Here is a 21,853-nt window from a genome sequence, read left to right as displayed (position 1 = left end):
TTTCTCCACGCGTTCATCTTATCAGATCATCGCGATACCCATCCGTTGACACATCGCGAGTGGAACCTACCATCTGCGACCCCGGCCCCTCATCTCTACATCAGGAAGGAAATACCGCAGCTTTTTCCATCGAGCTTTTTCCAACTTTGACACCGGGAATCGATATTTCGTCAAACAGGGCGCAATGGAGCCGGATCTATCAGCTAGCATCTCCTTCCACCCGCACGCGTTCAGGACCCAGTCCGAGACGGCTAACACCCCCCGACTGTCCCGATCGCGCGCAACCTCCCCCGCCGCTCCCATGAACAGAATGACTATAGACGGCGCCAACAGCACCGCCATCGAAGCCACCGACGGCGCTGATGACACCACCGTCGCCCGCCATCCCCACCGCCCTGACGATGTCGAGGTAGAATCTCAACGGGCAGGCCGCTTCCCCCTTGTCGGCGCCGGCAACGACCCCTACGGCCTTTCGCAAAGATACAAGACCGAGTCCGAACTTGCCGAGATCAAGGCGAACACGTCCAGGAAGCGAGACGCCCCGTCCAGCTCCGGCTCGAGCTCCAACCAAAGCAGCAAGTTCTCTGGATACATCAAGCCCTTTGGGCGCAACGCCACCCAAGCCCGCCAGCTCCGCGGGTTTTATGAAGCGCAAAACGAAACGATCGAGCGAATGCTCAAGACGGTCGAGGAACATCGCGCCGAAGCCAAACAGGAGCACGGTGAAGATCACCTCAAGTTCCAGATCGCCGTCTGGGGCTCTTTGGCTGCCAACGTCGTTCTTACCGTCCTCCAACTCTACGCCGCCATCTCGTCGGGGTCGCTGTCTCTATTCACCACCATGGCAGACGCCATCTTCGACCCAATGAGCAACGTCACGCTTATTCTCACCAACAGGGCAGTCAAGAGAGTTGACCCGAACCGGTTTCCTGCCGGGAGAGCAAGACTGGAAACGGTGGGCAATATCGTCTTTTGCTTTTTGATGACGGCCGTGTCGATGATTATCATTTCTTTTGCCGCGAGGGACTTGGCGGAGCATAACGGGGAGGACCAACTTAAGGATTTCCACCTCCCGTCCATCATCGCCGTCGGCGCGGCCTTTGCGACAAAGTTCACCTTGTTCCTCTACACCTGGGGCATCAAGGACAAGTACTCCCAAGTGCGCATCCTCTGGCAAGACCACAGGAACGACCTTCTTGTCAACGGGTTTGGCATCCTGACTTCGGTTGGCGGCTCCAAGCTGATCTGGTGGTTGGACCCGGCTGGTGCGATTTTCTTGTCGGTCGTCATCTCTGGTCTCTGGCTTAGGACTGCTTTTACGGAATTTTTGCTGTTGGTGGGCGTTGTGGCTAGTGTGGAGGTTCAGCAGCTGATCACGTATGTGTGTGTGACGCATAGCCCGCTGATTAGGCAGATTGATACCGTGAGGGCATATCACAGCGGGCCGAGGCTGATTGCGGAGGTGGATGTGGTGATGGATGCCGAGGCGAGCTTGAGGGAGACGCATGATGTGGCGGAGGCGCTGCAGATGAAGCTGGAGGAGCTGCCGGATGTGGAACGGGCGTATGTGCATGTTGATTATGAGACTACGCATAAGCCGGAGCATGGGTTGAAGAAGGATATGTAGGTTTAAGGGGGGAGACGGCATGTGTACGATATCATTTTGTATGGGAAGGCTTTTTCAGGAGGAAAATGCCATGTTCTTGTTGAGGTTATAATGATGAAATTTACAGTTATTATGATGCAATGGTCCAGGGGGGTTTTTGGCAATAAAGTAGGTTTCTTATCATGGGATTGGTTACGTTGAAATGGGGGGTGCCGTGCTTGCTTAGTATGGTAAGGAAAGTCGGAGTGAGTGAGGGACTGGTGAGAGGTGGTGAGCTTGGATGATGAGAAGCGGTTGAGCAAAATGGATATGGCTAAAAACCAAGCCGCGTTCGGAAATTGTGTCACTTGAAGATGTAGGTCATGGATGAGTGTGGTGAGGACGGTGGGAAAAGTGAGACAACAGTTAACTGGGGTCCGGGGAATTTGCGAGCGAGAAATATGGAGTAACTTGGAACAGACAGGGGCAAGTGGTGAATTATGAAGTGAGAAAGTCAGAAGTGAGGTGTCCAGCATCTGGGCAGGTAGCAAATACCTCTTTATGGCAGATCATCGTTGACTTGCGTGTGCAGCCAACTGACTGCCTCGGTGTCATAAACTAGCGTGACCAGACACATGAGACGGATCGGTGGAGAAAACGATGACAGAGAGGCAGTAGCTGCAGTGACGCAAGGTCGGAAAGGCTGATCTGTTGATATCACCAAGTCGTAGAGTCACCGGTTATGAAGATCAGTGTCGGTGAGTTAGTTCTGCCCGTGAGAAGACTCGACCGGCCGAAACTCTCTTGGGTTCCAACCGACTGCCGGGTCCGAGTCCGTGGTTGGTCGTCCGCCGGTAAGTGGGGCCGGTGCCGGTCCAGTATGTATCAAAGACGCATTCAGGTCTCTTCGTCGGGCACCGCACACATCAACCCAGACAATACCCTACGACCTCTGTCTTCTCCTCCAGAACTGCTCAACCTTCCAGAGCAGATCCAGCCCACCAAGTCTGGTCTTCTAATCCAGGAGGCAGTTGCCCAACCCCAAAAAACCTCACAAACGTTTCCACTATCAGGGCGCTCCTGTGCTCAGGGGCTCAGGGGTCATTGTTCATCGTCTCACATCCATCCATCCACAAACCGCGCGTCCAGCGTTTGGGCTCAACCGCAAAACACCATCGCCATTGCCTCCCCCCACGTGTGACTGGAGCCTGTCTAGACTGATGTTTCGACATCTTTCCAAATCTCTAGTGGGCCGGCTGAGAGGAGAGAGATACGGGTGAGTGGAGTTCCTCACTCGAGAGCAGCTGCGAGTGTGAGCTGGCTGTAACTGTGGAGGGTGGGATGGATCGAAGGGGCTAACTAGCATCAGAATACGGCCGAGCCGAAGGGTGATAGTTGGGTAGCTATGCTATGTAAGTGAGTCTTTCTTTCTGATATCGCTCATGGTATGTTATTAGAGAGATTGCAGCCCAAGCGGCTGAGGGGTGAGTTCCCAAGTGGAGGTTTGGTTTGATAAAAAACACCACAACCACTTGGCGGTGAGATGCGATGGAATGCGGGGCATTTGGCCGCGGGGTAGGATTGAGCGAGAATTTGATGATGCAATTGGCTCCGCTTTTTGATGGTGAAGGGGCCCCACTGGATCTCTTTGCCCAACGCCATGGTGGAGCCCTGGGCGCCTGCCAAGTGCTTGCTTTCTTGATCCCGGCAGGCAAAGAAAGTGTTAGCGATACCGCTGGGCTGGGAAGGGGAGCTGGGACTGGGAGGGGTTGGTGTTGAAGGTTTTGGTAGAGAAGGAGGGCTGAGGTAGGAAAGAATGCAAAGAGTTCTCGCTGACAGCTACAGACATACACTATACTGAGAAACAAAACTTTCCCGGTAGCCAAACGTTATCGTCGTTATAGCACTCACGCCACCAGTGGCGGCATGCTGCAGACGCGCAGAAGGGACGCTCTGCAAGCCACCACCCATGAGGTGTCTCGCGAATGAAACATCAAAAACGGTGTTGACGTCCAAATCTTGGCAGGCGAGATCTCCCACTGGGCTCTTGGTTACAACGTCTCTTGATACCCAAAGACGCTGGAAAAAGCCATACAGAATGCCCAAGGTTGATGTCCACTCTCTTGAGGGCCGTAACATCACAGGAAGGAGAACCAAACAGATCATCGCGACAAGAAGACCTGCGGTAGCCCCGCTGCTCTGCACCGGACCCTGCTGCTTCGACGCAAGAGCTGCCGCATGCTGCAGGCTGCAAGAAGGAATTATCAAAAGGTGCCGTTGGGTTGCACATCGCCATGGGCCGGTCAGGCAAAAGGTGATTTGATGGTGGTGGTGGTGGTAGTGGTAGGGTACCCAAGGTAATAACCGATGGGGCAGACGTCAGGGGTGTCAATTATTAGCGCTTGCGGCACAACAAGCTAGGGAAGCTGCTTAGCTCCATTTCCATCCTCTTCAGTCGCCTTCGTCCAGTCTTCCTGCCACATCCTGCCTGCATCTTTAAACATCTCCAGCTCGGGCCCAACAAACTTCGTCCGTTCTTATTTTGGGTCTTCAAGTCTTTGTTGTCTGTGGCTCTTCTGCTTGCTATCTTCCACTTGCCTTGTTCTGTACCATTATCGCTCAACACACATCACGTACCACGCACATACGCTCCCCCAAGGTTCGACATCTAATACACCGCCGCCATGGTCACGGGCACAAAGAAGGAGGACGTGTACGCAAGTGTGAGTGATGTCATTCACCATGGTTGGATGGGCTATCATCCTTTGTTGCGCCTGGTATTGGTGTATCAGGAGCAGACGACAGTGTTGGGTGGAGGAACACATGGGACAACCCCGCAGCTTGCGAATAGATGCTAAAACAGCCATTGTGAATAGCTCCTCCTGACGGACACATATCTCCCCGGTGGGTTTGCTCCTACATGCTTATGATTTGAATGTTTGTGCTAACATTGGCCTTACCAGGTGCTCTTGTCCTTGCCCACTCGTTGCGCGATGCCGGCACCACCAAGAAGCTCGCCATCCTTGTCACACCAGACACCGTCTCGACCGAGGTTATCGCTACGCTCAAGGCAAGTTCCTTTGTAAACCACTTCTCACAAAACTAGCGGTCTAACAGGTGCGCAGACTGTATATGACTATGTCATCTATGTCGACCGCATCCGCAATGGCAAGCCCGCCAACCTCTTCTTGATGAACCGTCCGGATCTCCACTCGGCCTTTACCAAGATCAACCTGTGGAAGCAGACCCAGTTCCGCAAGATTGTCTACATTGATGCCGACGTTGTTGCCTACAGAGCCGTGGATGAGCTCTTCGATCTCCCACATGCCTTCTCGGCGGCTCCCGATATCGGATGGCCCGACTTGTTCAACACCGGTGTCATGGCCCTGACCCCCAACATGGGCGACTACTATGCCATGATGGCTATGGCCGAACGCGGCATCTCGTTTGACGGCGCCGATCAGGGCCTCTTAAACATGCACTTTGGAAACACATATAACCGCCTCAGCTTCACCTACAACGTCACGCCTTCAGCTCACTACCAATATGTTCCCGCCTACCGCCACTTCCAGGGCAGCATCAACATGGTGCACTTCATTGGAGCCGACAAGCCGTGGAGGCAAGGACGCGAAAGCACCACGGACGCCGGACCCTTCGATGAGATGACCGGAAGGTGGTGGGCTGTTTACGACAGACACTACCACAAAGAGGTAGGTCCGGACCGCAGCGGCCGAAGGAAATCACTAACTCCGGGGCAGGCCGGACATGCGCCCAGCATTGTTCAGCACTTTGTCAAGGGAGAATACAACCCAACGACCCGTTATGTCGTGCCCACTGGCGAACCCAACGGTCAGCAATCCCCTACCCCCTCGCAAGAGGAACACCAGGGGAACCAGGATCATGTTGCCCACTCTGGAGACCATCATGTCCATCATGAGAGTCAGGATCACATCCACCAGGAGGAACACACTTCCGCGGAACCCAAGGTGACGAATGAATCTGGAGGTGCATATACTGAGACGTTGCCGCAAACAGGATGGGATGCCCAGAGGAGCTCACCCCCGACCGATTCCGGGCCCGAGGCCGCAAACTTCCCCCGCACACACTACGAGATGTCAAGAGACACTTCGCAGTTCCAGGCACCCGACCGCTACCCCAGCCCTCCCAGCAACATGTGGTACTCGGTACCGAGCGAGCGCGATCAGCCCAAGTCTGTTTTCCCGTGGGAAAACAATGCGCCTCGCCCCACCCGCGTGTTTGCTGAGAACCCCTTGGCCCCCGTGACTCCGGCCCCGAAATCTCCTGGTGAGCAAAGACGACACGTTGTGGGAAGAAGAAACCCATTGTTTACGCCTATAGGTCCAGCCATCCGAACCGCCCCCTCTCCCGGCGGAACCGCCTGGAACTCGTTGAACCAAAGCAACGCGTGGGATGAGATCCCCCAGATTAACCGCTATGTTGACTCGATGCAGAGACACCGCAGGTCTAGGAGCCAGATTCAGGCGGCGAGCCCAGGCAGATCGACATCCGGCGAACGCCAGGAGGAGCCAAGCGAGGAGCGCAGAGGATCCATCAAGGTAACCGACTTCCCTACCGAGGACGACCGTCCGAGCCTTCCGGTCACGCCCGCACCGGTCAGGAGGCGACAGTTCTGGGCCAACGCTGATGATAATGGCCAACAGCTGCCTGCTGCCGAGGGCGTTCCCGCCCAAGACGAATGGGTATGTATTTGATGATCGGGGTATGCTGACGCTGCAAGACGAGCTTGACTAACCGAGACACAAAAAGGACCCGGCTGCTCAACTCCAAAAGTTGGCCAAGCAACAATCCGAGGTCTTGTTGGAGAAGTTGGGTGCCAGCGGAACCGGCCAGAGCCAGGAGAGCATTAGTGTGGATGGAAAGGAGATTCCCCACCGTCCGTTGCCGTTCGGATCCGAAGATGTGAGGTCGCCTACTTATGTTGCCCCCTCGCCTCCAGTGGTGAGCCCGAGACCGATCAAGCCTAACCCGGCAGAGAAGATTCTAGCAGAGGCCCCCGAGCTGGTGACGGGACAGACGACGCCCAGGACCGTGGAGTCGCGCTCCCCCAGCATTAGCACGACGGCGACGATTGCCGTGCCATCCTACCAAGGACCCGGAGCCATGTTTGAGAAGGGCGAGGATTATCTGACACAGGACACCCCCGCGCAGCCGACCGAGGAGGACCTTGACGTTTTGCAGACCTAGAGGGCTTGAGGATGAGACGGGATGAAAAGGGGTCTGGTGAGGTCAAGGGTGGTCTTTTTTTATTTTATTTTTTGGTTTTGTTGCTTGGGTGGGATGGCATGGCAAGCATGCGTCGAGTGTCTTTTTGTTTTAGACTGGTATTTTTCTTTTTTTCGTCTGCTCCTACATTGAACACATAAGAATTTTCACGGCACATGAAGCATTTGGAATTCTTTTGGCAGGGTTCGAGCGAAGTTGAGCAAAGTTTCAATGTTTTTATTTCAAGGATCTTTTGAGCACGGTGGATGACGTCACTTGGTGGTTGAGATGGGATGAGTGCGTTTGTGTGGGTTGTAGGTATGAACTAGTGTTTGTGAATATGAGACCATGAATCGGGGCCAGTAGTGTTTACGTGATATGACACTGTAAAGGGCAGTGTTTTAGGCAATGTAAACAATGCAAGGAACACGAAGGATGAAGATGGTAGGTAGTTTGTGATGGAGGGGCAAAGCTGCCAAGCTCTTATCGCTTATCACCCCGCCACCACTCAAGCTTGGGTGTGTGTCTTTGTCCGACGTCGCCGCTTGTTACTCGAGTCGTTTTCTTGACTTGAATAACTACTCGCTCATAAACTCATCTCTCACTTTTCACTCAGACAATCACACATCTTGCCATCATCACCACATCTCGTATCAACTCTCAGCCAACGATGGGCGACCTACACCCTTCCACCACCCCCAACGGTGACAATGAACAAAAACCAATCCCCATCACCATCCTCACTGGCTTTTTGGGAGCGGGCAAAACAACCCTCATCCTCAACCTCCTCCCCCAACTACGGGCCCTGAATCCAAACTACACTTTGGCGCTCCTAAAAAACGAGTTTGGCGACCTCGCAGTCGACAGCCAGCTTGCCTCGTCTTCTTCCATCTCCTCGGTTAAGGAACTGCTGAACGGGTGTATCTGTTGTAACTTGGTAGGCAGCTTATCCTCTGCCTTGAAAGAATTGAGGGAAACGGCGAGACCAGACAGGGTCATCATCGAGACGAGCGGGAGTGCGTTCCCTGCCACGTTGGCTATGGAGGTTAATAGACTGGTGAGGGAGACGGGGGGTAGGGAGTGGGTGTTGGATGGGGTGGTTAGCGTGATTGATGTTGAGAATTGGGGGGGGTATGAGGATGTTAGCTTCACGGCTAGGTTGCAGGCCAGGTATACTGATTTGGTGGTGTTGAATAAGTGGGAGGGTGTTGGGGAGAGGAGGGTGGAGGAGGTGGTGGATCGGTTGGGGGATTTGGAGGTTGAGACTGCTAGGGTGAGGAGTGATAGGGGGAGGGTCGAGGTTGGGGTTTTGCTGGGGTTGGATTCGAGTCTCGCTGCTGGACTGGTGGAAGGGGAGGGGGGAAATGGGGAAGGGGAACACGAACATGATCATGGGCATCGGAATGAGGTGGAGGTTCTTAGTGTTGAGTTGAAGGGGACGCAAAAAGGAAAAGGGGTGGATGCGGGGAAGCTGATGGGGTTGCTTGGGAAGGCGCCGAAGGATGAGGTTTATAGGATTAAGGCTGTGCTGACTGTGGGTGGGGAGGGGGAGGTGAAGAATTCGGATGAGGATGTTCCTGTGACCAAGAGCCAGAGCGGGAGGTACATTCTGAATTGGGCGTTTGGGAGGTGGACGTTTACGGCCATGGGGGGGGGGGTGAAGGAGCACGAGAGTAGCGGGGAGTCGGTGTTGAGGATGACGGTTGTGTTGGCGAGGTATGAGAGCACAAAGTGGAAGAGGAAGTTGGAGGCGGGTGGGTTGCTGGAGCTGGAGGGGGATGAGAGGGGGGAGTTGGTGGTGAGGAAGATTAATTAGAGAGGGTGACTGGAGCGACAAGAGGATAGATCTGTGGATACGGGTTAGATCGGTGTGACTATTCGAGCCAAACTGTCAGTTTACACAGCCTTGTGGAACATTTTGTTTTTATTTTCGATGCTTTTCATCGTGCATGTTCTGAGTGTATGTTCCTCCTCAGAACGGGGCAGCGGATATGTCCCACCACTAAGAATACAACTAGCAACCCAAAAGTCACGGTAAACCAACACGTGTAATTTATATTTCCAGCTATGGCCTCTTCCCCATCAATCGATCGGTTACGGACTGCAATGCTGCGTGAGTGCCGAGACTCTTGGGAGGTGGCAGATGCAATTCAGCCGGATTGGACATATATCGCCCACCGGCCTCCAAGACTGGTTCAAACGCATAAATGCAGCAATGTGTGTAGCCTGGATATTGGGAAGTGTTCCTGGGCATGTCAGTGTGCCGGGTAGTCGGCATGGTGAGAGCGAGATGGTAGTGGTATAAGTGTCTGCCACATGGACATGCTTCAACAATGGCAATCAATTTCCTCATCCTGGATACCTAAAAGAAAGAAACAAATCTTCTTTTATATGTTTGTTAAAGTGATGTCAACCATGAAACTATCATCACCAGCCCTGATCCTCACAACCACCCTCCTCCTGACAACATCAGCCCTCCCAACCCCAACACCACACCGCTACACCCACTCGAATGAACTCGTCCCCCCTCCCCCTCCCCCTCCCCCATTGGGCACCCCCCACACAATAGAAGATCAGATCTTCAAAACAATGACCACGCCTCACATCCCTACACAGGAAGAAGGGCTGGGAGGACGGAAAGGTATACCACCACCACCACCAAACAAATCCATCGGCACAGTCCCCCCTTCACTAAGGGACACACCCCTCAACACTCCCCCTGAACCTCCGGCAGACCCAAACGCTGACAGCAATGGCGCCTTCAACCCAAAAGACATCTGGGGCGAAGGCGAAGAGAACCCCTACGACTGGCCCCGGCGCGAGCCCGAGTTTGGTTCCCTGCGGCGGTATCCCCGACCAGAGCCAAACTCATCAAACAGAATTGGGGAAAGGGGCAGAGGAAAACATCCCAGGAGGAGGAGGGATTGGAAGCGTTGGGTGGTTTGGTAACATCCCGCCAAACGCAAACACAAACACCTATAACAAAGCACGAGCAGCAGTCAAGCAAATGATTGGAGGAAGGATAAACAGGATATCTTTGCACTTATCAGACCACAGAATATACAGATATCCATTCATTTCCCATCCACCCTCCCCCTTCTCACAACCGCAACTTGTTCCGTCATTTGTACATGTAAACCACCCGGAAACCCATCCTCCCATCATTTTTAGATTCCCAGCAGCAACGACAGGTAAACCCTCTTACCCCTCCCTCCCTATGCAAAACCAACCAACCCTCCCAAGCCCACGTAACCACCAGAAACATTAAACAACAAGCAAGTACCATTCCAACAAGTAAAACACCACCACACCATCTCAAGAAAAAAACAAAGAAAAAAAGAAAAATTGACACATTAACCCCCAGATCCATACGCTAAACCCCATATCATAGTTCATAACACACATAACCAGCACACTCACTGGTACAAAAAACAAACCCCCCGCAAACTCCCCTTTATCGTACTGCTACCCCCCCCATGCTACAAATCCAACCCCCCGTCCCCAAATAAATCCCCCTCCCCCCCAACCGGACTCCCAAACTTCTCCCCCGGCAAGTCCTCATCCGGCGTCCTAATCCCAATCCCACTATCATCCGGATTCTGCTGCCCTCCCTGGCCCCCTCCTCCTGTCCCGGGACCACTAGGAAAAACAGCCCTATCCGGCTGCCCCCCACCCAACAACCCATCATGCTCCCCCCCACCATTCCTCCCCCCCAAATGATGAAAATCATCACTCCCACTGCTATACCTCGAACCTCCTCCTCCAATATTCTGCTGTTGTCCCCGTTTAGCCACACTCAGCCCCCCACGCCCATCCCCAACCAAACCAACCCCCAACCCCCCCGAACCCCTCTGCTGCATAAACCCCCCTTGCTCAGCCATAAACTCCACCATCTCATCCAGCCAGCATTTCGTCACCCACCAGCTCCCAAAGCTCTTCCCCTGCCCAATCGTCAAATCCCTCATCAGCGCCGTCCCCAACCGCTGCGCACACCAAACAACATCCGTCGCCGACGCATACGGAAACCTCGCCGGCAAAGACCTCAGAAAGTTAACCCACCGATCCAACACATTAGAAGCGCTCGTGTCATCCTGAACAGCTTCCTGCGACTGCCTCGATTGCGGAGGCACATCCCCGTGAACAGTCAGACACTCAATATCCCAGGGGACATTCACCGGATCCAGCAGGTGCCTCATCTCCGTCAGCAACACATTCACCACGTCGTCCATGCCCCGCGACGGTATGCTCTCGGAAATCTTGCGAACGTTAATCATCGAGATGAACTCCGCGTACATCAGGTCTCGGTTTGCCGGGTTCGACAGCATGTTTGCCGCCGCGTGGGCCGTGAGGTTGACTCGCAAGGCCCGGTCAAGAAGGCCGGCAAAGAGGGCGGCGGGCGCCTCCTTAGCTCGTAATACATGGGCCGGTTGGCCGTGGAACGACTCTCTAATGTGACGAACAAGCCTCTCGGATATGCTCCTCAGCGTGTCGAGGACGGGCTTGGGGACCACTTGCAGCGTGAGGCCTGAGACTATCCGCATCATGCGCTGGTACAAGATAAAGTCGCATTCCTCGATCCATGGCGCGATGGCCGGGTGTGAAAAGAGCTTCTGGACGGGCATGGTGAGGGTGCCCTGAAACGAAGTAAAAAGATGGAAAAACGTCTTTTCCTTGCAGTAACGGATACATTCTACAAGAGATGTGCAGTGTGATCGATACAGGGCCGTGAGAGACTTGGCGGCGTCCGCATCGGTGCCGCTTGGTAAAAATGGTTCGATCCTAGGAAGTATGAGCGGATCTGATTGTTTAAAGGCCTCGCCTGTGTCGGTGGAGAATTTGAGCCGTTTCGCCGTCTTGTCCATCGTCCGTTGCAGTTGGTCGAAGCTGGACACCTGCGGTTGGTTGTAGAGACTGTGCTGGAACTCGCGAGACCGAGGAGCCTTGAGTCCTGGTTGACTCCCGAGATCTGGCGTGGGAAACGCTGTTCGTTCTGATCTCGTCGACACGTCGTTGTTGGGCAGCGTGCTGTGGATTTGGTTAGGTGGACGGCCGCCTTGTGAAAGTGAAAGGGGGGGGAAACTGACTTGAAGTTTTGCGTGAAAGACATATTGTCACCTAGAGGTACCGTTTGTTGTGTGTTACTAGCCTCTGGCTCGGGAAGCTCTTCTTTGAGGCTAAAGCCAACATAGTGATACTTTGACTCTCCGCGCACCCCCAATCGCCTTGTCTTCAGCCCAGGAAAGAGAACTCTGACCAGCTTCCCAAAGCTGGCAGGGTTCAAGACCGTGATCCTCTCCGTGGCACAACGCGACGCGTAGTTGGCATACACACGCCCCCTTGGTACCGAGCCCTTCCCTTTGGAGCACACCGAGTTGATCCTACCGCTGTCAGTCGTCGAGTATCATCAATGCTAAAGCCCAGTGCGTGCATACCAAAGCATCGCGAACACCTGTCTTGTCCGCTCCGAGTTTGGGCCCCTCTCGTTTCCATGCAGCTCCAGGGCGACGTCCTGCAAGGTGCGGTGCTTGCTGGCATTGAACAGCTGCCTCATCTCCATCTCGTTGTTTGCGCTCGACCTCGACCCTGGTTTGGCAGGTGGCTGCAAGCCGCTGAACGAGTCCCCGTCGTCGTTCCCGTCACGGTCCAACATCTGGCTGTCGTCGAAGCTGGTGTTGCCGGCAAAGGAGTCGGCCGAGATAGACTGGCGGCTCATGCTGTGGCTGTGGTGGAAGGCGACGCTCTGCATCGAGGCGTTGAGTGGTGGCTCGTTGGCGTAGTCACGGCCGGTCTGGAGCTGTGACGCCAGCAGCAGGTCCTCGGGGGTCAGCTGTGGCAGGCCGTGGGTGTGCTGGTGGTCGCTGGCCGGCATCCACTGCGAGGAACCGTAGACATCTTGACTGTCGGCAAAAGAATGCTCGATATTGGGCTGTGTTGTGTGACTATGCATGGATGCTGTTGAGCCTCGCGACCGTGGCCGCTTTCTCGCCTTGGCAAGCGACAGAGGATCTGGATATAGAAAGGAGAAGGGATTTAATTTGCGAGTCCCAGAACAGAACGAATTTTGACTTTGACGATTGAACAAAACAGAATAAACAAATACTAATAATAAATGGGTCCCTTACCGTGGGTCGAGTCCATTGCCACCGCTTTCGTCGACAGGCAATGCTTTGCTTTGCTTTGGTCTGTCGGCTAGCTAGCTCAAAACACCAAGATGGACACCCTGCCTGGTTGCGACAATGGAGATATGATGGACGCAAAGGCGACCTGGATACGCGATACTCGATCTATTCGATATGGAGGTTGTCTGTTCGGCGCGGTGCAGGTGCAGGTGGAGCGGAACGTGCAGCGCGGTAAGCGGCGTTGGTGCTCAGCAAGTCCTGCGCATTTTCCACGGGATGAGGAGAGAAAGAAATCAACAAACACAGGCGCTGCTCGGGGCAATGCGCTCCAGCCTCCTTGTGGTCATCCTCCCCGCACGTACCACCACCCACCATCCACCCCCCACATTGCTGGCTGACGCTGTGCCATTGGCTCGCTTCACGACCTCGACAGAAACAACAACGTCTTTGAGATGAAAACAGTGGCAGACAGCCATGCTGCTGATATCATGAGTTGTATACCGTCTCGTAGTGTATCTCTTCTGATGTGGGATATCTTTCATCGGTGGCCTGAACAGTGTTTCTCAATACCTATCGGGTAGCTGTGCACATCAAGAAGCGAGCAAGTATGCAGCTGTATACTTCAGAAGACCAATGCCTGGAATTTTAGACTTGGTAGACACGGTTCGCGTTGAGCTGATAATAACCTCGATTAGGCACATATTGTCTCTTTCCATACATCAGTCAATCACTGTCACCTGCTGTCTGTGTCAACGGGCCGTGTGTGCAGACGCGCATCACAGCGTGGTCATGGGAAAGGTCAGATCCAAATGTCTGAGCAAGATCAAAAGATAAGATCTGAACTGGAAATGACTGAACCAAAAATGCCAAAAAAGATATCAGATTGATTTCGTCCAGGCTCGAACTGGAGACCTTCAGTGTGTTAGACTGACGTGATAACCAACTACACCACGAAACCAGAGAATTAGATGTCTGCAGGGGTGGAAATAGCGCATACGACTTTAACTTCTATGAAAGAAAGCACGTGACTACCCCTCCTTCGGACTCGAGTTTGAAAACAAGAGAAGGGAGCTGCCAAGTGCACACGTATCAGTCGTCATTGCTCACCTTGCATCCACCCTCCCACCGTCGTTCGGCTCCATTCTGATAACAAATCGGCTCCTCTCACCTCCTGAGCTCCCAACCTCCCGACACACAGTTACAGAAAAACACACTTTTGCTCTTGCAACATAGCCCATCACTAGCACCTCACTCAACTTTTTTTCGCAACAAAAGTACCAGGTAAGCCCCTCATTCTTCCTCCCTGCCCTCCCCGGCCTTGTCAAGATCCAAAAGGTATTTTTAGGCGTGCGACGAGCTCGTGGCTCAGCCAGAGCTTCCCCGCCGAAATTGCCGGGCCCTCTCCTGTTCTTACTCTCCTGAAGCACTCCCCACTCGGGCAGTGCCCAACCTCAGACCTGCGAGTCTTGGCCCCTTAAAACCTCGAGCGTCCTTCTTCCGAATATCTTCTGACAATCCACACCGGCTAGCAGCATCTTCAACGATCGCATTATACCAACTCGCAACAATGTCTTCCCCCCAGGATAAGGCCCAGGTCTACGTTGGCCAGCTCGACAAGGAGGTGCGTTTCCGTCTTTGCCCGAATCCGAATCCCCTCACATTGTTGTTGCCTTGCGCCTCGTGCTTGTACTCACACCACCGTCTCGCAGCTCTCCAAGTACCCCGTTCTCATCAACCTCGAGAAGCAAACCGGTGTCCCCAAGGCCTACGCCGTCCTTGGCTCCGTCGCCCTCTACTTCTTCCTCATCCTCCTCAACCTCGGCGGTCAGCTCCTGACTAACATCGCCGGCTTTGTCATCCCCGGCTACTACTCCCTCGGTGCCTTGTTCTCTGCTGACAAGCACGATGATACCCAATGGTTGACCGTAAGTGTCTATGGTGTGCTGAAAGTTTTGGTATCAATGACTGACGTCTCGTGCAGTACTGGGTTGTCTTCTCTTTCTTCACGTAAGGCCTTTCGTTTGATGCCCAAGAAGTCGGGCTCCGAAAAACAGATTGATACTAACCAATTCCAGCGTCCTGGAGAGCTTCATCAGCGTCGTCTACTGGGTTCCTTTCTATTATACCTTCAAGTTCATCTTCCTTCTCTGGCTCTCTCTCCCTTCCTTCAAGTAAGCTGCTGCCTCCCCTTGCTTCCGCATCTACCCAAAACTAACCAAAACATCAGGGGTGCCGAGATCATCTTCCGCTCCTTCCTCGCCCCTACCCTCTCCCGCCACTTCCAGACCTCTGGCTCCACCGCCAGCGGCCTCCGCGCGAAGGCCGATCTCCACACCGAGTAAATGGGTCTTATCGGTTGCTGGACCTCTCCTGTGAAAGTGCAAAGCAGATATCTACTTGGCTTTGCGTGGGGGTCTAGCTAGCTTCGAGGAGATAAGTGAAACAACAAAAAGCATTCAGATGCCCGTTTCCTTCTTGACGTTGGACATGATTTACGACGCAGGCCACGCGGATCGGCGGCAAGGTTGGAAACTCCAGACGACATGGTAGACACATGCATGGTGGCTTGGGATGGGAGGGTATCTTCTAGGGTTCAGGGGAGGGGTTAGGTACACTGGTGCTCACGGATTCAACCTTTATGTGGGATTTTCCTTTCGGGATTGGGCAATTTTTCCGGAATAGATTCGTGCGCGCTGTTTGGATTCTACTGTGTATGTACGCTGAATAGGAGGGGGGATGTAGCAGGGAGGAGTGATGAGAAGAGAGAGGGGTTACACTACGGCCACCTTTTTTTCTTCCTTTTTTTTTTAAAAAAAAAAAAAAAAAAAAAAAAAAAAAAAGAGGGGGAATTTATCGGAGTGTATCGTGTATGGCATCATCCTTTGGATAGATCGACATGGTGAGCATGGACCTTTTTGGTTCAGTGTTTCATGTGAAAGGATACGTAATTCTGTGGGATCGCCCCCTGTCCCAATTCCCATCGGGTTCTTGGCAGCCCGTTCCTTGGCGCCACTGCAAGGGCCCGGGCTGCCGAGGCGGCAACCATCAATTAACCCTCTGGATGCGGCTGCTGATGCTCCAGATTGTCTATCTGCACTTACACCACCACAGACACATCCAAACCTTTTTTTCCACGACGAACGACCCGACGATTGACGAAGTACGAGCGATTTCTTCTTCCTCACAAACACGCTGCGCATTTTCGAATCTATACGATCCCTTTTGCAGAGCAGTAGCATGTTACGATAAACCGGGCGGCCTCCCTCGGTCACCTACCTACAGGGGTCTGCATTCGAAGATCAACCACCACGCCGGAGACGGGGAATATTTTCACAACAACAGCCCAAACAAACAATGAACTTTTGCCAATCATCGAGGGGATACTTTTGCTGCGCGATGCACCTGAGCCCGTTGCAGTCACGGTTGGCGGCTTCGGTTGCTGCTTCTTGCTTGTTGGTTTTGTTGTATTTGAGCCTCTTTTCACCGCACTTTGCCGTTGCCGAGCTCGACCGGCCGCCGCGGCTTTTACCGATTGTATTCGATGACGACCTCGATTTTACGCCCAACCTCCCGGCGGGCGGGCCGATGTATGAGCCGGATTTCATAGGGTTCGACAGGAGCATCATTGGACGGGCAGCGGACGGGTTGTTGAAGCTGGAGAACACGGACCCTACGCCTATGGACTTGGAGGAGGGGAGCACGACGAGGTTTTGGTTTCCTTTGGCGGTTCTTGCTGGGCGGGAAGGGGGGGTTGGAGTTGAGAGGTGAGGGTGAAGGTGAACAAGAAGAGGAGGGGCTGTTGGGAGAGAGGCAGGCCTCCAGCAGGACGATCTACATCTCGGTCAACACTTGCAAACAACCGACTGCTATCGAACCGGACAAAACGAAAGAGATGGAACCGCCGCAGTTGACGCTTTTTGTGTCAAAGTCGGCCGAGTATCAGGCTCCCGGACCGTTGGCAGACATGTCGACTCAGCATATGTTGCCGTTTGTGGAGGGGGCTGTCAATTTCAACTTCACGGCCACCGAGGATGTTTACATTGCGGTTCACGCGCCGAACGTGTCGGATGTTTTTGAGGGGAAATACAATTTTGAGATTGCGGTCTCGGGGGAGGGGTATTACTTTGCGTATAACGATCAGGATGACGCGGATCTCATCTGGGTGGATAGTGACTCCCAGGGGGCCCTGCTGATCACGCACAACTTGACGACGGAGAGGGATCCGGAGGTGCAGGAGAAGATTATGAGCATGGAGCCGTATCCGTATGTGCTTTTTGCGCATAACAAGACGGATAGGGGGTTGGATGGGTTGAAGCGTTCGTGGTGTGGGCTGAAGCTGAATGCGATGATTGCGGGGGTGAGGGGGGGGAGGGAGGAGGGGAAGGTGAGGAGTAGTATGACGAGACGGGGGATGGGGGGGTTGCCGAAGCAACAGTTTTTCTTTAATGGGTTGTGGGCCGATACGAACTATACGGCTTTTTTGGCGAGGGAGAGGAGGGGGGTGGGTTTGGGTTTGGGGAGGAGGCAGGAAGGGGGGGAGGACCAGGGGGGAGGCGGGGGGGTGGAGGTGTTCAAGCCGGTTGATTTCACGACCAAGTCGGGTGGGTTTGTTTGTTTGGTCTTTTTGTTGAAGTGGTGAGGCTAACATGAGAGATTATGATAGATCACGGCAACTGCGCCCTCATCACCGACCTCGAATTCTGCAACGAGGTAGCTTACTCCGTCCCTTCCAACCCGTCGTTTGGCAACTCGACCCAGCTCGCCAGATTCTACGACGACCACGCGGCCAAGCTCTACGTCAACTTTAACCTCACCCTCCAGCAGATCCAGTGCGAAGCTGGGCCCACACAGCGGTACTCCCTCGTCAGGACCTGCGACGACTGCGCCAATGCCTACAAGAACTGGCTCTGCTCCGTCACCATCCCTCGCTGCGAAGACTTTGGCAACAGCGCCCCTTATCTGCAAGCCAGGGCGATATCCCAGCCGTTCCCGGACGGGGAGATGCTGAGCAAGGAGGAGCTGGGGAGCATGCCGAACATTACACGGTTCAACTCGAGTCGGAACACGAGGATAGACGAGGAGATTAGGCCGGGGCCGTATAAAGAGTTGCTGCCGTGTGAGGACTTGTGTTATGATTTGGTGAGGAGCTGTCCGGCGAGTATGGGGTTTGGGTGTCCCCAGCCTGGGGGGCTGGGGTTTGAGGGGAATTATGGGCAGAGGAGGGAGAATGGGGAGTTGGTTTGTAATTTCCAGGGGAGTGCGCATATTCCTTCTGGGGAGGGTAAGGTGCTTGTACGTTGGGGTGTGTTGGCTGCGGTGGTGGGGATGGGGGTGGCTTGGGGGGTTTGATGGGTTATGGGTTATGAGGTTTTTTTCTTTTTTTCTTTTTTTCTTTTTTTTTCTTTTTTTTTTTTTTTTTTTAGCTTATTTATTTATTTTTCTTAGCAATGGCGTTATTAGGGAACATGTATGAGGGTTTTTGGCAGGTAAACGAGCGATTGTTTTTTTGGCTTTTCCTTTTTGTCTAGTACATCATCTGTAAGGACCGGTGCGTGGATACCATGTTATTTTGATATTGTAGAGGGATGGCGTTTGGTGGTTGTTTGAATGAAACGGAGGTGGTTATTGTGAGCATATACAGAGAGATGTAGATCGCCGAGCTTTTTAGGCTTCATTACTGAACATGTTGCTACAAGTAAAGGTTTTGGTTGTGTATATTCTACAGATTTCATGCCTCATTTCTCCTCTCTCCTCTTCTCATCCTGCAGTTTCTTGACCTGGGCTTCCAGTCTGATGATCTCAGCTGTTGGATTTGTTTAGTCTTCTTGTTAGCTGTCAGTTATTTCTCTTGATGGTTTTTGGGTGAAGTGTACAATACCTTTTTTTTGCTCCTTGATGTCATCCACCTCAAGCTTTGACCAACCCCAGTAGGCCAGCTGGTATACAAATACTGCGAGGAGGGCTGTCTTGGCGACTGGTCTGGTCCAGGCTTTGTAGAAGACTCCTGTCTGGGAGGTGGGTTTTTGAGAGGAGGAGGAGTATTGTCTGAGTTGTGAGAGGGTGAGGATTGAGCGTCTGAAGACTGGGAGGCGGGGGAGGGTTGTTCTGAGGGGTGACATCTTGTTTGTTGTTGGCCTGCTCATGAGATATAATGGTAAGAGGTATGTGAAGTACTCGCTTCACATGAAGTTATCGCTGCTGCTGATAGATCAGCACCACTGATTGGCCCCACCCCTGCCCTGCCAGCCCCGCTGAGGTCCCACAGGGGCGGTCCATGCTCCTCCCGCGTGGCGTGTGGATAGCGCGCTGGCTGCTTGCTGCTGTGCTCAACGACAGATGGCCTGAACTTCGCGACCCTTGAACTGGTGGTCTCCGTACGAGATATGTGCTGGGGTGTGTGCAATCTGGCCAGTCTTTAACCATTCTGTCTCTTTCGTATTCACATCCCCCATTCCCACCTCCTTCCCTTTTTACGAACCCCCCTACCGACTTGATACCCACCCGCCGATAAGTCAATTCAGTTTCCTTGCTGGGTTTATTCCGCCACGAACCACAACTTCGACCATACCTACACCACAGAAGGATAGCTGTCCTCGTTCTCGAGCTTCACCACCACCACCACCACCACCACCACAGCAAATAACACACCACATCTCCCACAATGGTACGCCCTCTACCACCACCACGAACCACATCCATTAACATGCGGTAACTAACACCACCTGCTAAACAGGCCCAAACACCCACCCAAAGGCGAGCCAACCAAAAGTTCGCCAAGGAGAACGAGGCGCGCATGGGCAAGAACATCGAGCAGATCAAGAAGAAGGTCCCCAAGGAGCAGCTCAAGTCGCCAATCAGCCCCGTGTGGTTGGGTACGTCTTCTCTCCTCCCCCAACACCATATATCCCAGCAATTGCTGACAATAAAACCAAAAAAAAAAAAAAACAGGCGTTCTAGGCTTCATCATCTTTGGCGGTCTCGTCTTTGAGGCGCTGAGCCGTATCTTTGGCCGGTAAATAGCCCACCAATTACTACCACGAAACGTCAATTTGTACACCGAACCGGGAATTTAGAGGAGCGGTGGAGAGGAAATATACATTCCCGCCGAGCTTTTGAAAGCCATGCTGCCAGAGGGGGCATGCACACCAAAAACACCGGGTCGCGGAGATGGGATGGGACACCCATCAAGGAAGGGTAGCGGGCGCTGGCTGGAGGTTGCCAAACCATTTTGTTTGCGCATCTTGTTGTACCATGTCTTTTTTTTTTGTGCGTTTATTTTGTTTTGTCATATTGGCCAAAAAGAAAAAAGCCATTGATTTGCGTTTTGGAGTTCTTGTTCTTCTCTGTATACATATATCATATACCGTGCTGGTGTTCCGGCGCCGAAATGGACCCAAGTTTGCAGCTTTGTATCTACAGCTAATCCCCGGACTTTTCACTCCCTGCGGTCATCATACTCCCTCCTCTCTCTGTGCTCCCTCCGACTCCCATAATCTCTCCGGCTCTCATAATCCCTAACCTTGTGTTCCCTCCTCCCCTCAAACTCCCTCCTGCCCGCATACACCCTACTCTCCCTCAACGCCTTCCGGTAATCATGCTCCTTATCCTCCACCACCTCTTCCACTTTTCTCCCACCCCAAAACCCCCTCTGCCCTTCATACCCCCTCTGGAAATGCCTCTGTTCCTTCCGGTTCCTGTACTCGTTCTTCTTGTTCTTGTTGATCTCCAGCCCAAACCTCGCCCAGTTGGCCCACCCAACCACCCCCCACAACACCACCCTCCCCGTCATCATCTTGTTGTCCCAAAAGTACAAGCCCAAATCCCTCACCCTCACCCAGTAGTACAACTGCTGGTGAGTCGTCACAGTCCACTCCCACTTCGCACGCACTTCAAACGCTAACAAGGCAAGCACCGGCAGCCAACAGACCAAGAACAATACGAGCACAAGAACCAGCACTAGTCACGCGCCCAGGCCACGCTTTTGCCCCCCAGTCTCGAATTTCTGGCGGATGCCGGCGCTGAATTGCTGTTCGAGTTCTGCCGAGACGTGGTTGATGTCCAGTCGGGGACGGGCAGACCCGGGAGTGGTGGTGGTGGTGGTGGTGGGCTTTTTGCCCCCGCCAAGCAGACGCATGAACTTGGACTGGCGGGATTCTCCGCCAGAGAGGGCATCAACGCGCCAGTTGTCGGCTGCAGGGGCGGTTTCGGTAGTGGCGGGGGGTTTCTCCTCCCTTTCCCTCTTCTCCTTCTTCTCCTTCTTAGGTTTCTCCTCCCCCTCCTCTTCTGTCTCCCCACCCTTGGCCCTCTTCCTCTCTCTCCTCACCCTCCTCCGTCTCTCCTTCTCCTCCTCCTCCTCCCTCTCCCTCCTCTTCCGCCTCGACTCCTTGCTCTTGATCGTCTCCCCCCCATCCGACCCCTCCTCCTCCTCCTCCTCCTCCTCCTCCTCCTCCTCCTCCTTCCTCTTCTTGGCCCTCTTCACCTCATCATCATCATCCCTCTTGTTCTTCTTCTTCTTGGGCCTCTCGTCCTCCGCGGTGAGAAGGTTGTCAGTCACCTCTTCGGTAGCAGTTACATCCTCGCCCTCCGCCTCCGCAGCAGCAGCCTTGCGCTTCTTCTCCTTCTTCTCCTTTTTACGCTTCTTGTGTTGTTCGTCTTCATAAACCGACTCGGCTACATCCTCCAGTCTGGAGGAAGACGACTTCTTGGACGATCTCTTCTCCCGCTTCTCGCTCTTGATGGAGGGGGCGGGGGCGCTGAGGACGGATTCCGCGCGGTCTTTCTTGGAGGAGGAGCCCATTTTGAAATGAGGGAGAGGTTTGCGAAATCGGGGTGAGAGTGGATTTATGGTGAAGAGAAAAGGTGAGAAATGGGTGAGGGGGGGTGTGAGGTGAGAAGGTCAAGTGGG

The 21,853-nt window shown here is 53.6% G+C and overlaps 11 protein-coding genes and 1 non-coding gene across 12 annotated transcripts; 8 read left to right on the top strand and 4 right to left on the bottom strand.

Annotated features, from left to right (window-relative positions):
* Nucleotides 1-184: 184 nt before the first annotated feature.
* QC763_205780 (uncharacterized protein) lies at nt 185-1,627 on the top strand (the record flags this gene model as incomplete). The annotated part of the gene is made up of 1 exon (XM_062909619.1): nt 185-1,627. One exon carries the CDS (start codon nt 185-187, stop codon nt 1,625-1,627), a length of 1,443 nt encoding a protein of 480 aa, XP_062768427.1.
* Nucleotides 1,628-2,953: 1,326 nt separating this feature from the next.
* Nucleotides 2,954-7,223, top strand: GLG2 (glycogenin glucosyltransferase). The gene is made up of 7 exons (XM_062909618.1): nt 2,954-2,997; nt 3,431-4,308; nt 4,462-4,489; nt 4,549-4,637; nt 4,711-6,306; nt 6,374-6,526; nt 6,605-7,223. Exons 2-7 carry the CDS (start codon nt 4,270-4,272, stop codon nt 6,809-6,811), a joined length of 2,112 nt encoding a protein of 703 aa, XP_062768426.1. The 5' UTR covers nt 2,954-2,997; nt 3,431-4,269; the 3' UTR covers nt 6,812-7,223.
* A 276-nt stretch (nt 7,224-7,499) lies between these two features.
* QC763_205760 (uncharacterized protein) lies at nt 7,500-8,645 on the top strand (the record flags this gene model as incomplete). The annotated part of the gene is made up of 1 exon (XM_062909617.1): nt 7,500-8,645. The coding sequence occupies one exon, from the start codon at nt 7,500-7,502 to the stop codon at nt 8,643-8,645; it is 1,146 nt and encodes a 381-aa protein (XP_062768425.1).
* A 599-nt stretch (nt 8,646-9,244) lies between these two features.
* Nucleotides 9,245-9,778, top strand: QC763_0035770 (uncharacterized protein; the record flags this gene model as incomplete). Its single annotated transcript, XM_062905566.1, has 1 exon — nt 9,245-9,778. The coding sequence occupies one exon, from the start codon at nt 9,245-9,247 to the stop codon at nt 9,776-9,778; it is 534 nt and encodes a 177-aa protein (XP_062768424.1).
* A 530-nt stretch (nt 9,779-10,308) lies between these two features.
* Nucleotides 10,309-13,805, bottom strand: QC763_205740 (uncharacterized protein; the record flags this gene model as incomplete). The annotated part of the gene is made up of 4 exons (XM_062909616.1): nt 12,952-13,805; nt 12,262-12,835; nt 11,914-12,207; nt 10,309-11,854 (listed from the first exon to the last, which is right to left on the bottom strand). The coding sequence occupies exons 1-4, from the start codon at nt 12,965-12,967 to the stop codon at nt 10,309-10,311; spliced, it is 2,430 nt and encodes an 809-aa protein (XP_062768423.1). The 5' UTR covers nt 12,968-13,805.
* Nucleotides 13,806-13,832: 27 nt separating this feature from the next.
* QC763_0035750 lies at nt 13,833-13,906 on the bottom strand. The gene has a single exon. It is a non-coding gene; the product is annotated as a tRNA-Val (tRNA).
* Nucleotides 13,907-14,045: 139 nt separating this feature from the next.
* Nucleotides 14,046-15,492, top strand: YOP1 (ER membrane protein DP1/Yop1). The gene is made up of 5 exons (XM_062909615.1): nt 14,046-14,569; nt 14,658-14,873; nt 14,930-14,955; nt 15,024-15,119; nt 15,176-15,492. Exons 1-5 carry the CDS (start codon nt 14,516-14,518, stop codon nt 15,288-15,290), a joined length of 507 nt encoding a protein of 168 aa, XP_062768422.1. The 5' UTR covers nt 14,046-14,515; the 3' UTR covers nt 15,291-15,492.
* An 810-nt stretch (nt 15,493-16,302) lies between these two features.
* MID1 (stretch-activated cation channel mid1) lies at nt 16,303-16,716 on the top strand (the record flags this gene model as incomplete). Its single annotated transcript, XM_062905565.1, has 1 exon — nt 16,303-16,716. One exon carries the CDS (start codon nt 16,303-16,305, stop codon nt 16,714-16,716), a length of 414 nt encoding a protein of 137 aa, XP_062768421.1.
* A 124-nt stretch (nt 16,717-16,840) lies between these two features.
* Nucleotides 16,841-18,297, top strand: QC763_0035720 (uncharacterized protein; the record flags this gene model as incomplete). Its single annotated transcript, XM_062905564.1, has 2 exons — nt 16,841-17,549; nt 17,612-18,297. The coding sequence occupies 2 exons, from the start codon at nt 16,841-16,843 to the stop codon at nt 18,295-18,297; spliced, it is 1,395 nt and encodes a 464-aa protein (XP_062768420.1).
* Nucleotides 18,298-18,601: 304 nt separating this feature from the next.
* QC763_205713 (uncharacterized protein) lies at nt 18,602-19,111 on the bottom strand. Its single transcript, XM_062909614.1, has 2 exons — nt 18,827-19,111; nt 18,602-18,751 (listed from the first exon to the last, which is right to left on the bottom strand). Exons 1-2 carry the CDS (start codon nt 19,089-19,091, stop codon nt 18,684-18,686), a joined length of 333 nt encoding a protein of 110 aa, XP_062768419.1. The 5' UTR covers nt 19,092-19,111; the 3' UTR covers nt 18,602-18,683.
* A 498-nt stretch (nt 19,112-19,609) lies between these two features.
* Nucleotides 19,610-19,964, top strand: QC763_205710 (uncharacterized protein; the record flags this gene model as incomplete). The annotated part of the gene is made up of 3 exons (XM_062909613.1): nt 19,610-19,612; nt 19,682-19,820; nt 19,897-19,964. The coding sequence occupies 3 exons, from the start codon at nt 19,610-19,612 to the stop codon at nt 19,962-19,964; spliced, it is 210 nt and encodes a 69-aa protein (XP_062768418.1).
* A 419-nt stretch (nt 19,965-20,383) lies between these two features.
* Nucleotides 20,384-21,778, bottom strand: QC763_205705 (uncharacterized protein; the record flags this gene model as incomplete). Its single annotated transcript, XM_062909612.1, has 3 exons — nt 21,272-21,778; nt 20,926-21,172; nt 20,384-20,844 (listed from the first exon to the last, which is right to left on the bottom strand). The coding sequence occupies exons 1-3, from the start codon at nt 21,743-21,745 to the stop codon at nt 20,384-20,386; spliced, it is 1,182 nt and encodes a 393-aa protein (XP_062768417.1). The 5' UTR covers nt 21,746-21,778.
* Between the last annotated feature and the right edge of the window lie 75 nt (nt 21,779-21,853).

The sequence above is a fragment of the Podospora pseudopauciseta genome (genome assembly GCF_035222475.1).
Source record: "Podospora pseudopauciseta strain CBS 411.78 chromosome 2 map unlocalized CBS411.78m_2, whole genome shotgun sequence".
NCBI lineage: Eukaryota > Fungi > Ascomycota > Sordariomycetes > Sordariales > Podosporaceae > Podospora > Podospora pseudopauciseta.
This window is presented reverse-complemented; position numbering and strand designations above follow the sequence as displayed.

What these genes read in the sequence shown, in the direction of transcription:
- GLG2 (XM_062909618.1), top strand. Translation starts at nt 4,270, where the DNA reads ATGGTCACGGGCACAAAGAAGGAGGACGTGTACGCAAGT. An exon ending in CAGACACCGTCTCGACCGAG is followed by an intron (nt 4,638 to 4,710) that starts GTTATCGCTACG and finishes ACAGGTGCGCAG; the next exon opens with ACTGTATATGACTATGTCAT. An exon ending in TTCCCGCCCAAGACGAATGG is followed by an intron (nt 6,307 to 6,373) that starts GTATGTATTTGA and finishes AGACACAAAAAG; the next exon opens with GACCCGGCTGCTCAACTCCA.
- YOP1 (XM_062909615.1), top strand. Translation starts at nt 14,516, where the DNA reads ATGTCTTCCCCCCAGGATAAGGCCCAGGTCTACGTTGGCCAGCTCGAC. An exon ending in TTGGCCAGCTCGACAAGGAG is followed by an intron (nt 14,570 to 14,657) that starts GTGCGTTTCCGT and finishes ACCGTCTCGCAG; the next exon opens with CTCTCCAAGTACCCCGTTCT. An exon ending in CTCTCTCTCCCTTCCTTCAA is followed by an intron (nt 15,120 to 15,175) that starts GTAAGCTGCTGC and finishes CCAAAACATCAG; the next exon opens with GGGTGCCGAGATCATCTTCC.
- QC763_205713 (XM_062909614.1), bottom strand. Translation starts at nt 19,091, where the DNA reads ATGAGCAGGCCAACAACAAACAAGATGTCACCCCTCAGAACAACCCTC. An exon ending in CATCAAGGAGCAAAAAAAAG is followed by an intron (nt 18,752 to 18,826) that starts GTATTGTACACT and finishes CAAATCCAACAG; the next exon opens with CTGAGATCATCAGACTGGAA.